Source organism: Porites lutea, chromosome 3 (assembly GCF_958299795.1).
Source record: "Porites lutea chromosome 3, jaPorLute2.1, whole genome shotgun sequence".
Classification (NCBI taxonomy): domain Eukaryota; kingdom Metazoa; phylum Cnidaria; class Anthozoa; order Scleractinia; family Poritidae; genus Porites; species Porites lutea.
In genome coordinates, this window is record NC_133203.1 from 24,076,301 (window position 1) to 24,089,997 (window position 13,697).

The 13,697-nt window shown below is 48.5% G+C and overlaps 2 protein-coding genes across 2 annotated transcripts in view; both read left to right on the forward strand.

Annotated features, from left to right (window-relative positions):
• LOC140929528 (uncharacterized) overlaps positions 1-13,697 on the forward strand; it is a 30,725-nt gene that overhangs the window by 14,487 nt on the left and 2,541 nt on the right. The gene's annotated exons all lie outside the window — the stretch shown is intronic.
• Positions 84-797, forward strand: LOC140929938 (uncharacterized). The gene has a single exon (XM_073379620.1). The coding sequence runs from the start codon at positions 84-86 to the stop codon at positions 795-797; it is 714 nt and encodes a 237-aa protein (XP_073235721.1).

A 13,697-nucleotide genomic window follows, 5' to 3' on the forward strand; every position in this document is an offset into this window, starting at 1 on the left:
TTGGGACGTGACAAACGGTATAAACGTATGGGCGCGAAAGGGGCCACGGGTCATTATCGACGTCACCCTCGACCGTGGGAAGGATGATTCGACAGCCCAGTAGTGTGATTATCGCGGGCCCGTCGGGCAGTGGCAAGAGCGAGTTAGTGGAACAATGGTTACGGGACCTCAACGTGTTTCAAGTCAAACCCAAGAAGATCGTCTACGCGTACGACCGATGGCAACCCCGGTTTGAGCGTATGCAAAAGAAAGAGGGAATTCAGTTTCATCGCGGGTTACCGGACCCCCGTCATTTGACCCAATGGTTTGGCCGGACGCGCGGTGGCGTGCTGGTCTTGGACGATTTGATGGAAGAAGGGGGACAGGACAAACGCGTGTTGGATTTGTTCACCAAAGATTCCCATCATCGCAACATCACCGTGTTGTATTTGACGCAAGATTTATTCCCGCCGGGTAAATTTGCCAAGACCATTAATCGCAACGCGCATTACATTGTGGCCTTCAAGAACCCTCGGGATCAAACGGGCATACGCACGATTTTACTGCAAGCTTTTCCCGAACGATGGCGTCAAGTCTTGCGCCTATTTAAACGCATCACGTCCCGTCCCTTTGGCTATTTGATGTTGGATGTGCACCCAGCCTCGGATGATCGGTACCGCTTGTGGAGTCATTTAACGCGCCGAGAAGGCAAGGCGCAAGTCCATACCCTGCCCGTGGATGTCCCTGCCGTTCGAAAACGAACTGCAACGAGAACTCGCCCGGGTCCGTCGGCAAAGAGAAGGCGGACAACGTACTGACTTATCAGAGCGCATGGACACCCCGACCTTCTCGCCCGCCGGGGTGGGGTCCCCGACCTCGCCCTCGGTACTTCGGGACCTTAGTAGCATGACAGACATGGTGGCTGAATTGACCCAACCCGTGGATCGAGCCCAATTGGATCAAGAGATTGAAGATTTTCAATTGACCTACCCGGTCAATGTGGACGATGCCCTGAATGCTTTTACGTTACCCCCCGTGGCAGGTACAGGCACGGCCCCCGCCACCACCACGGCACCACCACCACCTCCACCACCACCCACGATCACCACTGCTCCTACCACCACCGCCACGCAAACCCGTCCCACTACGTCCACCCGCACACGTCCCACAGCCACCACCACCACCACCAGCAGTTCTAGACGGCCCAGACCACGCCCTGTCACCACCGCTACGACCACCACGGCTCCCTCCCGCCCTTCCACGTCCCGACGCAGCGCTGGAGCCGGCACCAGGACCACCACGTCCACGGTGACGACTCCGACAGGCCGTCCCACCGTGGCCGCCAAACAACCGCGACGACGTCCCCGCGTGCCCTCTCCACCATCCCCCGATTCGTCCCCACCGTCGGAGGATGAAGATGAAGATGATGATGACGACGATCGAGGACGAGGCTTAAGGCGACGCTTGGATTTGTTAAACGAAGATGCCCAAGAACGGGCGCGAGGGAGACGCATTCGCAATATCACGCATACCAATACCGTCACCACCGTGTATGAAGAGGGAGGCCGACCGTCTGTGCGCCGCACCTCCACGCGAACGTCCGGTCCACCCCCACCCCGCCGAGGCCGTGGCCGGGGCCGTGGCCGAGCCCGTGGACGGGGACGACGCCCGTGAAGCTATAAAACCAGGAGCCTGCCTTCGACGGTCCCCAAAACCATGTGTGGTCAATGTCGAAGCGGAATGGCCCCTCGACGCAAACGCAAACGCACCACGACCCGACGTCGATCCCCCGCCAAACGACGACGAAGGGGTCAAGTAGGGGGTGTCGGGCCCGGCCTGCCTCTTGGGATTCTCAAAGCTGGCTATGGGATCACCAAAGCCATTGGGGATCATCAAACCAAGCGTGCCATCGCTATTGCCGACAAACGCACACGAGAGTGGGAATCGGGTAAACGGAAACGCTATGCGGGGGAATCGTTTAATTGTTCCATTATGTGAAAAAAGTATAAAAGACAAGAGGCGTTGGACAGACTAGGGATTTATCATGCCTTGTGGTAGACGACGCCGACAGCAACGAGGGGGTATTCTCCCGCTCCTCCTTCCTGCCGTGGCGGCCGCCGTCCTCTTGAAAAAAAAGAAAAAGAAAAAGGTGGGCAAGATCAGTGCCAAGCAACAGGCTTTTCTTCAACGACGGGTTCAGCGGATGTTAGGTCGAACCGGTTGGGGCGGGTTCAAAACATTGAGAAAGCTATAAAAAGACACGTTGGGTAGGGACCCAGACATTTATTAGAGGATGGTCCGTGGACCCAATGGACGCCGACACCGTTATGTCCCCCGAAAACGACGCCGTCGACGTGGTCTGCAACGCGGAGGTAGGCTACCGTTGTTGGCAATGGCTCTCTCGCCTTTGTGGCTCCGAAAATACAAACCCAGGATCCGTGTTCGTCGACCGGAGTAGACCCCCCCGTAAAGCCATCACGTTGACGTTAGAATGGACGGAGGAGATCGAGGCCGCGTTGTGTCAACGCTGTCGACGTCACATGCAACGGCATTATCATGGGGAACTGTGTCGCCAGTGTGGGGCCCAATTTACCATAAATAGAGCGGGGTCGTGGCAATTTCTGAACCTTCAGCATGGCGTGGCGCATGGAACGTCAAGCCCCGTTCTTGAAAAGTGTCTTACAAGAAGCCAATCAACATAAACGACAAGAATTGTTACGGATGGCCAATGCGGATCAGATCAATGCCATCAGTGAATTAGTGATGAACACGCTCCGTGGCAAGGTGCCCCGTTCTCGACAGACTATCACGTTGCTCAAACCGCATGCCCAGAGTTTACGCGCGATGGCCAAACCCGCGCATTCAGTGAAACGACGGCGCGCCATCATGATGGCTCAAACCGGCGGTGCCCTCTGGCCGGAACTCTACCGATGTTATAAACGTTGCATGCGCTAAAGGAGACACGTCAGTTGCACCATGGAACCCGAGATGGTGAGCACCACGGTGGACAACGCCCCGGCTTTTTTGCAATTAAAAGAAAAGTACAAACAAGAATTGGTGGAAGATACTCGCTTGAGTAAAGCCGCGGATTTGGCGGCCAGACAACATGTGCTCTTGACCAGTGAGGTCCCCGATGCCTGGAAACGACCGCAACTCAAAGCCGTGAGCCGTCAGTTACGCCATTGGACCAAAAAAGTGCGTCAACCCTTTGGAGCGCCCGCGGGAGGTGTGAGTGCTGCAGGGGCTGCTACGCCCGGCGAGGATGATGATTTTGAAGCGGGGCCGATGCAAGCGTGGTTCACGCAATTGGTGAAAGCCACCAAAGGTATAAAACAAGGGTCCACGCCAGCTGGGCCCAGAAAACCCCCGGTCCCGCCTAAACCGAACATCACCCCGAGTGCTAAAAAGAAACTCAAGTTTACGCCTCAACCGAGTAGTGCTGAGTTGGCGCACGAGTTGCCTTTTTCAGATAGGCCCGGTACAGCACCCTGGGAAACCCCTAGTGAACGTGTGGACTCGATCAAGAAAGCGGTGGCGCGTGATATTCGCAAACGCACGACAGACTCTGCTAAAAAGAAAGCTGCCAGTATCGCCAAAAAGAAAGCTGCTGGGTTCGCCAAGAAAGCCTTGGATTGGAAATCGTGGAAAACCCCGTGATGGGTCGGAGACGTCGTCGGACAGCTACCTCCCGTGCCCGATCGAGGCGACGCCCACGACGATCGCAACGTGGGGGCAAATTATTTGATGTGCAAAACCTCCTCAACAAGACGGGCATTGAATTTCATTGGCCCGGCTATCAGTACATGGGCCCTGGCACTCATTTGAAAAAACGATTGGCCCGTGGGGATCCCGGCATCAACCGGTTAGACAGGATTGCGAAAGTACATGACATGGACTATGATAAAGCCAAGACCTTGAAAGATAAATGGGTGGCGGATCGCAAGATGATTGCCAAGATTGATCAACTCCCTGGTAGTAAAACCCTGACGGAGCGTATTGTGAGACGCATTATGAAAACCAAACTGAGATTGGGCATGTAATTAAGTGGAACACAGTGATCACACAATGAAATGATTTAAATCACATGGTTTAATAAAACTCACATTTTGTTCTTACAAGTATTGTTGTAACTGTTGTAAGGCATTGGAACGGGATGATTGCACAGGGTCCTCGTCAAACTCGGAGTCGGACCAGTCTAGTGGACACCACGGGAGGGGAAAGGGACGTTCCAAATGTTCGGCCAAGCGTTGGTTTTGTGTGGTCTCCATCCGCTTCCGATACTTTTCTTTCTGTAACGCTCTCCACCCTTCTTCCCCCAAGGCTCGCTGTTTTTCGGCCCGGAGTTGTCGCCGCCGTTCGTTCAATCGGTGTTTGTAGGCCTCGTACGTCCCCTCCTCTTTCATTTTGGCCATCCAGTTTTTCTGGGCTTGGGCGTTCCGGCGTTTGACTTCACTCCGCTTTTCCTCGGACATGGCATAATATCGTTTCATCCCATAGTCTAGTTTTTTGGCTTTAAAGGCCTCGTACTCCCCTCTGGCTTTCAAGTTTGCCATGTGTTGGTGGTAGCGTCGACGATGGAGGGCTTTTACTTTTTCGATCCCGTTCACGGACGCATACTGACGTTTCCGATACAGTTTTTGGTTCCGTTTGTTGACCTCGGGGTCCCGCTTTTTTCGGTGCGATGCTGGTGTATCCATAATTTAATTCTAGCAACCTGGAAGAACACACGTCCGCTAAGGCACGCAACTTTCGGAAGGGACTCTCGGTTCTCTGTCGAGCCTGGGCACGTCGGTCCCGTTGCTGCTGTACAATCTGCTCGCGGTGTTTGTGATAATAGTCCCGGTTCAGCAAGCGTACGTAGGCCGCGTTTTTGGTGCGATACCGCAGACAGGCCAGTCGGTTCAATTCTCGGGCTCGGGCTTCCTGTTCGGGGGTCGGCGCTGGTTTAGGCGGTTTGGGGGGTTTCACCTTTTTCTGAGCCGCCCGCTTTTCCCGTTTCTGTTGTAACAATCTCTCCTTATTCTTGACGTACCACGCGTGTTTCAACTCTCTTGCTTTCTCAGGATTTTTGTTAGGCATTTCTCGAACGTAACTGACGTCTGTTCTGATGGACAGACTTTATCTAAGGGATTCTCCGCCAATCACGGATCTCGGTCCAGGCCTAGAGGCGATGGAAGAAGTCTGTACCCATGGGGGGGACCCCCCTCAATCTTCTTCTGGTCCATCCAACCCCCTCACCTGACTCTCACCTGAGCTGGGTCCACCAATCCCAGCGCAGGCGAGATCACGTGAGACGGTCTATAAAAGTCCACAGCCAGCGCGGGAAAATTCAAATTGTTGCCGCTGTCATGGCGGAGGCGTATCCATTCAGTGACGATGACGAAGGGGATGCTCTATTGGATCGCGCCTATGATCGGTGGGAACAGTTGGGACGAGCTGTCGCCCGTGGCCCTCTCTTTCAGTTTACTATGCAACCTATCGGTCGACGACGCCGCTGGCGTGATGTAGTGGAGCGGGCGCAATTCAATGCGCAGTTACGACAATTGCGGGATCCTGTCGCTGGAGATAATATTGGGTTGGCTTTGACTGAAGCACTCCATCAAGCCATTGAAACAGAATTGGGCCGCGAACAGCGACCTGCCCACCATTTTGTGAATTTTGCTATTACAGCGCATGGATTCACCCACGCTTACCAAACCGCCAATTTTACCGTGGGGGAATTTCTACAACGTACGGCACGATTGGATGAGATGTTGGCCACGTTAACCGGCAAGTTGAACAGCAATGAAGCCTTCAACCCCGATCGTGGGTTCCAAGTGGATGTGGTGTTTGTGTCTATGCCCGGCCCAGGAACAGGCCATCGTAAACAACGCAATGCCGGACGTCTATGCCTGGATCGAGAGAACAAGAAAAAGAAATGCATTATTACCATTCGAAACAGAGATGCTTTATGTTGTGCCCGCGCGATTGTCACCATGCGAGCCCACTGCCATAAAGATCAAGGCGTGGATGGGTTTCGTGACTGGGACAATCTCAAACGGGGGCGTCCTGTGCAGTTACGTCAAGCCCAAGCTCTCCATCAGCAAGCAGGGGTGGCGGAGGGACCCTGTGGTTTACCCGAACTCCGTCAATTTCAACAGGCGTTAGGGTCTCAGTATCAACTCTTGGTGATGACCCGGATGAAACCGTTTTTTCTCATCTTCAAAGGCCCTGACGCGCCTCATCCAATCCGTTTACTCAAATCCAACGATCATTTTGATGGTTGTACGTCTTTTCCTGCCTTTGTGAACCGCTCGTACTATTGTCTGGACTGTGAACGAGGGTTCAACACCGACGATCGGGCCCATCACAGTTGTCAAGGGAAACGCTGCAAAGCGTGTGGTCGATTTGACTGTCCAGATTATGTGCGTGGCACCCGCCCTACAGAGTATTGCCCCTTATGTCATCGCAAGTTTTACGGTGAGCAGTGTAAACGTCATCATGTGGACAGTCGGCAATGTCAATCCATTAAAACCTGTCTCAAATGCCAGGCCCAGTACACCGTCGTCCCTAACCAACGCCATCAGTGTGGGTATGCCAAGTGTCCCGTGTGTCACGAATGGGTGTCTATCCAATACCACAAGTGTTACATTCAACCCGTGGTTGAGAATGAGGAAGAGACTGAACCCACAGAGGAGGGGGGAGGTAGCATGGTGGCGCCACCCCCTCCCCTGTTTGTTTACGCCGATTTTGAAGCCATGCAGAATGCGGAAGGTGTGTTTGTAGCCAATTTGTTATGTTATTCGTCTAGTGAAGAAACGACCATTCATGTGTTGGACGGAGAGGATTGTGCCCTCCAATTTTTGCGCGATTTGGATGATCTTACAGACCTCCCAGACAGTGAGAGTGAGCGGACCATTCTCGTGGTGTTTCACAATTTGAAAGGGTTTGACGGCATGTTCATTCTGCATGAACTGTACCAGCAACAACGCGAGGTGGTGGATCAATTGACCGTGGGCGCAAAAGTGTTGTCCTTCAGGAGTGGACCCCTCAAATTCATTGACTCGTTGTGTTTCCTACCTATGCCGCTGGCCTCGTTTCCCAGCACCTTCAATTTGACCGAATTGAAGAAGGGCTTTTTTCCGCATTTGTTCAATACACCGGATCATCAACAGTACGTGGGCCGCATCCCCGATTTGGAATTTTACGATCCTGAGGGCATGATGGCCAAAAAGAAAGACGAACTGACGCGTTGGCATGCCGACCAAGTCCGTCGTAACGTGCGTTTTGATTTCCAGCAAGACATGATCGAGTATTGCAAATCAGATGTGGCGCTGTTGAAAGCGGGATGTGAAGCCTTTCAACAAGAATTTGAACGGCAGGCTGGGTTCAATCCCATGGCCAAATGTATCACCATCGCCAGTGCCTGCAATCTCTATTGGCGCAAGCATCATTTGACCCCCGACACCATTGCCGTTGAACCGCTCCAGGGGTGGCGAGGGGCTCAAGTCAATCAATCCCTCAAGGCCCTACAATGGTTGTACTACCAAGAACACCTTATTCCTAAAGAGGGGGCTAGTGCCGATCGCATTCGACATGTCCGGAATGGGGGTGAGCAGTTTGTCCGGACCCTTGTGAACAGTTATTTCGTCGATGGCTATGATCCTCTGACCCGCACTGTTTACGAATTTCATGGGTGTCTCTACCATGGCTGTCCCACTTGTTATCCCGTGAGAGATGCCAAACATTATGCCACACCGGATCGAAGCGTAGAGGAACTCTATCAGGCCACGCTCTCCAAACGCATGGCCCTGCTCCGAGCGGGTTACACGGTGATCGAAATGTGGGAGTGTGACTGGGACCGACTGGTGGCCACGGATGAAGCTGTCCAACGTTTCTTGACGTCGTTTGATTTGGTGGCACCCTTGGAACCCCGTGACGCCTTTTTTGGGGGTCGCACCGGTGCCGTGGCGTTGCATGCCGTGGCTGAAGAGGGGGAGGAAATACGTTATGTGGATGTGACCTCCCTGTACCCATGGGTGAATAAGAACTGCCCTTACCCTATCGGTCATCCCAAGATCATCACCCAACCCGCTGACCAGTCCCTGGCGTCCTATTTTGGTGTGGCTACGGTGGATATTCTGCCTCCCGCTGGTCTATTCCACCCGGTCTTGCCTGTACGCTGTGGCCAAAAGCTCACCTTTCCTCTCTGCGGTGCCTGTGTCCAGACAGAGCAAGCCCAACCCATGTTGACCCGAACCCAGTATTGCCCTCATTCGGATGCAGATCGTACACTACGTGGGACCTGGTGTACGCCCGAATTGGTCAAAGCCGTGGAAAAGGGGTACACCTTGATCAAGATCCATGAAGTCTGGCATTTTCCCCCCGAGCAACGCCAAACGGGTCTTTTCGCTGATTACGTGAACACTTGGCTCAAACTCAAACAAGAATCCGCGGGGTGGCCCGGTTGGTGTCAGACCCTCGAACAAAAACGCGACTACATTCATCGCTACCAGGAACGGGAGGGGATCCGACTGGACATTGCCAGCATTGCCAAAAACCCTGGTCGCAAGGCCACCGCCAAACTCATGTTGAACAGTTTTTGGGGCAAGTTTGGCGAGCGGATCAACAAACCCACCACCGTCACCGTTCAAAACCCCGCCCATTTGTTCAGCCTCGTTTCTGATGCGGCTCTTGATCTCAGTACGCTCCGCCTCTGTACCGACGATATTTTGGAAGCCGTCTACACCAGTGTCCAAGACAATGCCGTGAAAGGCACCAAGACCAACATCTTTGTGGCGGCGTTTACCACGTGTCATGCCCGATTGAAACTCTACGAGTCCCTGGACACTCTCCAGCAGCAAGTGCTTTATTATGATACCGACAGTGTAGTGTACAAGTGGCGTCCCGGTCAACCCAGTATTGCCATTGGGGATTTTCTAGGCGACATGACAGATGAATTGGATGGGGATGTCATCACCGAGTTCGTTTCGGGGGGCGCCAAGAATTATGGGTATACGACCCGTGGAGGTAAAGTGGTGTGCAAGGTCCGCGGTTTCACGCTGAACGTCCGGGGGTCGGCCATCCTCAATTTTCATACCATGAAAGAGAACATTCTCTCGGAATTAGACTCGCCTCAGGACACTCGCCGAAATTTGAACATTGTCAACCCCTATCATTTCACACGGGATTTGGAAAAGAAACACATTCAAGTGGTTCCGCGCGTGAAGCATTATGGGTTGGTGTTTGACAAACGCGTCCTCCAGGTGGCTACCCGATCCAGCTATCCCTATGGCTACGAGAGGATTGGGGACGAATTGGATCTGCTCTTAGATTTGTAAAAACCATGGGCGTGACGTCACTAGGACCTCACATACGTCCCGGATGTAACTTAGGGTTTACGCGGTACGTTCATTAAAACTCATGCAATGATGTTGATCTCAATAGAGTGTGTTTTTATTGACTTCCGGGGAATGCGAGGGGACTGGGGCTTTGTTTTGAGTGTCCCATTCGTACCCAGGTTCTACGCGGTCCTTCAAAACTATGCCAAGAATGCGGATCCATCTCTTGCGGGGGGTCACGTGATTTTTATGCCCATATTTGGGAGCTTTGACGTCATTGAAGTCACATGGGCTGTATGCTTGATTCTGATTGGTCGAGAAAAATTTTGCTGCGCTGTGATTGGTCGGGACCTTCTGGAGCCTCCCATACTACTCGGGTCCATGTCCATATCTATAGTTTACTACTGTATTTTGCCTAATATTTGTCCCCGGCTTTCGCCATTTTAACTAATCTCTTTATCGTTTATATTTGTCGCCATTTTATCTCGCTTGACGAGGGTCTCCTTGCTATCAACCTTGTTATTTTGATTGCTGTTATTTGCTCTAGCTCTCGGAAATCCGGGCAACAAAATAGTACACTAAGCAGGGATACTCAACGAGAATATAGTTCAAAACCCGACTTAAACATAGCATTGTTGACCGTATTTTACTATTTAAACGGTAGATACAGGCATATTTTTATCCTCCTTATTTTTTTATCTGTTCGGATTTCCTAGCTGAAAGTCCAGTGCTCCGAAAATTATAGGGATCAAAACTTACCTTTTCGAAATTTCAGCCAGAAATAAGGCTCCCAAAAAATCTAATTGACCTTTTCAGGGTAAAAACCGGCAATTATACCATTTTTTAGATGTTCGAAAATCCTAGGAGAGGCAGGCAAGCAAGAAATTTTACCACAAATGTTCTAAAAATTGTAGATCCTAAATCGTCTTCCGAAAAGATATTTTCCAAAAATAGACGTTGGGTGCCCCTGACTAAGGGCACCTTGCCTGTTCAAAGGAGCCAATAGTGCCTAAAAATTTCTGAAACGCGATAAAGGCTTAGTAAAAATTTGTAGATAAACGTTCCATTCGTCTAAACTAGGGCTCTTCCATGAACTTACTTTGATTTTCGAAGGTTGTGTTTTTGCTTTTTCATTACCAAGGAATTTCGATTATTATCACTTAAAGGAAAGCGTCTCGTAAAAATTTCGGTATTGTCGCAAAACGTGTCTGAAATCTTCTAATGAGAGAACCGCTAATTTATCAATGTCCTCGGAATTTTTGACCTGATCCATCAGGGTTAGCTATAGACTTTCAAAAAAGTCCTTAGTCCGATTTAATATGACCTCTCGCGACTTCGTCGCTCGGTTGGCTACTACGCGGCCTAAAAAGCTCCCTCCGCTCGCTAAGAAACTCGTGAGGTCGACTTGTAGTAAGTCTAGGCTAGCTAGTAGTTTCCAGGTAAGACAAAAAAGCCACCTAAAACTTTCCAGACGACCAAAGTTATCCTGAGACATCCGCACAATTAATACTTTTTAAGGGAACTCCAAATTAGAAAACCATTTGAAACTCTTTTGTCATATTTGGCCATTATCGAGGTGTGTTCTGTCGTGAATTGTAATACCTGTCGCAATAGTTGTCGAGAATTGTAATACCCAAGCTATCGTAATTTGTAATAACACGTCATAATTTTTAATAAGCCTAGCTGTCAACATTGTCGTATTTTGTAACACTTCTTAACGTCAAAGGCTTATCTACTGAAATCTTCTTGCCAATCAAAAACATTACAGCTCTTATGTTGCCAGTATGATGGCAACAACTAAATCATCTCAGCGACCACCTGATAAACGTATTCAAAACAGTCAACCAACCAACTTACAGCGAGCAACTGCTTGTTACTTCCACTACATATTGATCATAGGGGCAATTAGAAATATTGTAGGGGTGGGGGTTAGTGGAAAAGTTCGAACCGCGTAAATAGCACACGCACAATTGACTTCAGGGAGACTGATTTGAAATTTTGTCTGACTTTTACCATTCTTTTTTATTTTGATAAGAAAAGTCGCGACAAACAAGAAATCAACTAGCGCGAAAGAGTACGCAATAATTATTTCTTCAACACATTTATTATATCACTGATGACGTCATTTTACAAAGAAACGTCTGAATTATCAGTAATCTACACGAAAAAGTCCCTATGCTCTGGTGTTTCGCAATCCCCGCGGTAACTAAATTAAAACAAGACTAGAGAATATAGCCAAGAACAAGGCGCCACTGTGATATGTTGATCAGTGCTCACAAAGTTCCTTGGGTAAGAAAAAGACTGAAAAGAAACGTGAAAACGCGATGGATTACAGTAACCTTTTGTAACGTAAACTTTGCTTAGACTTTGGTTGGAATTAATTCGATGGATTGAACTATTGGAGCTATTAAGTGCGAAGACGTGTTAGAGTTTTTATGTGAGAAAAAAAAAAGTGTCCGTTCGTCTTGCGTATCATTTGCGTATTTTGCGCGACGCAATAATAGCTGTAGCTGTGGTGGGGTTAATTCTGATTGTTCGAGAAGGTAAAGAGAACGCTTATTTATTCATCGGGAAAAGATACATCCAGTTAGTGAACTTTGTTACTAAACTCGTACCTCAAAAAAACAACAAAAAGAAGTAAACGGCTAGCACTGTGTTAAAAATTTTATGGGAAAAGGAAACTCTTGCCACTCTGTCACGGTTGAGTGGCTAGTTTCCGAGTTTCCCCAAGCATGTCTGCTTCAAAGCAAGGCAAAGTTCAAAGCCAGTGATATGAAAATGAGTTTTTATTCTGATAAGATTAAACTCATGACCTTATGATGAGCTGCATTGAGGGATTCTTGTACGTCGAAAAGAACAATCCTGGTTATGTAAAGATGGAGTTCTTGGTGAATTATTGTTCCTTTTCAAAACTTATTACAAAACATCACAATGTGTTATTACAATTCACAACAATTCGGCTTGGGACAATTTACGACAACGTGTTATTACAATTTACGATAGCTTGGTTATTACAATTCTCGACAACTGTTATTGCAATTTGCGACAGATATTACAATTTACGACGACTCTTATTTCAATTTACGACAGGTATTACAATTCGCGACAGAACAGAGTGTCTCTAAAACTTTAAGATTTACTTAGAAACATTTGTGGCTTGGAATTGAAATGTATTATGAGTGTTAAAATTTGTCAAATACAACGACTTACGATGAATTACAGTGATCCCATGCAAAAAATTTATTTCGAAGAAAGTTTGAAGTTGACTTCGGATTGATTGTCGTGGTTCTAAATATTTAAAAACATGTTCCCTATTTCGTCTTGTTTAGCAACTTTTGATCTTTAACTAATACATACTAATTACCTCATTAAACAAACCAAACAAATGTGTGTTGCCCGAAGAGGAAAAAGCAAAATTGCATTTTTTTTGTAAACACAGATTTTTGAAATTTTCACCCCCTTTGTCAAAATTTCCTAATATCTTGCGCTTCAGAATTCTCATTTAGTGATTATTATGAGATCTTTCTTCAATAAGGCGTCTTGGGTGTACGTGCTCAGTTCGCTCGCTGTCGAAAGTCTGGTTGTGTGCATTTCTATATTACGTTTGACCGTTGAGTAGATGAAATAAATGAAATTCTATACCATAAATTCTTGTTATTTATCCTCGGTGGTATTTACAGCAAAGGCTGTATTTATAGCGCAAAGGCTAGTTAAGTCGAGCAACCAACTGAAACAAATGATACAAATCAACATATCAGGGTTAAGAATCCTGACTGGCTGGAGTCCTTAAACCAAATGACTATTTAGAAATCCAGCGAGCGGTAACTAAACTCGTATTACAAGTCCAGCTGAGCGCTCTAACCACTCAGCCACCCTTCCTCTTGTAAAAGTCTGCAGTAAACATATTTGAATTGAAGCTTAATAAACAGTAAAAATTTTCACGGTGTCTATTGAACGAGCGGTTTCCTGACCTCTGAAGCTCTAAACAATCTTCCAAGGGATGCACATATCGAGACTAAATTGTTGTTATGTAAAGTACTTTGCTTCCTTGTTGTTTCTTGCAGAACATTTGTCTTAATGTAGCCATTGAATTAACAAGCAGCTGTGATGCATTTTCCCTGATACACTATTAGCCTTATGTCATGTAAATTTGGTCTTTTCCCTAAAGGTTTCTCAAGTTCTCGCTTCAACTATCTATGCTGCCTCTGAATCCCGTTTTTTAGTTCAAACAGAGCATTCAACAAACCACCCCTCGACGGATCAACTTCTGCTACAGTTTTTTCGTCCTTGTAGAACGAAGATAGCCGGCGGAGGTGCTGATGCATTTTCAACATCTATGCCTATTGGGAAGGAAGCGTTTCTTTTTTTTTTTAAAAGTTAGCATAGCCTTAATTTCAG

Bases quoted from the DNA above. Each gene is read 5' to 3' on its own strand.
- LOC140929938 (XM_073379620.1), top strand. From the start codon at position 84: ATGATTCGACAGCCCAGTAGTGTGATTATCGCGGGCCCGTCGGGCAGT.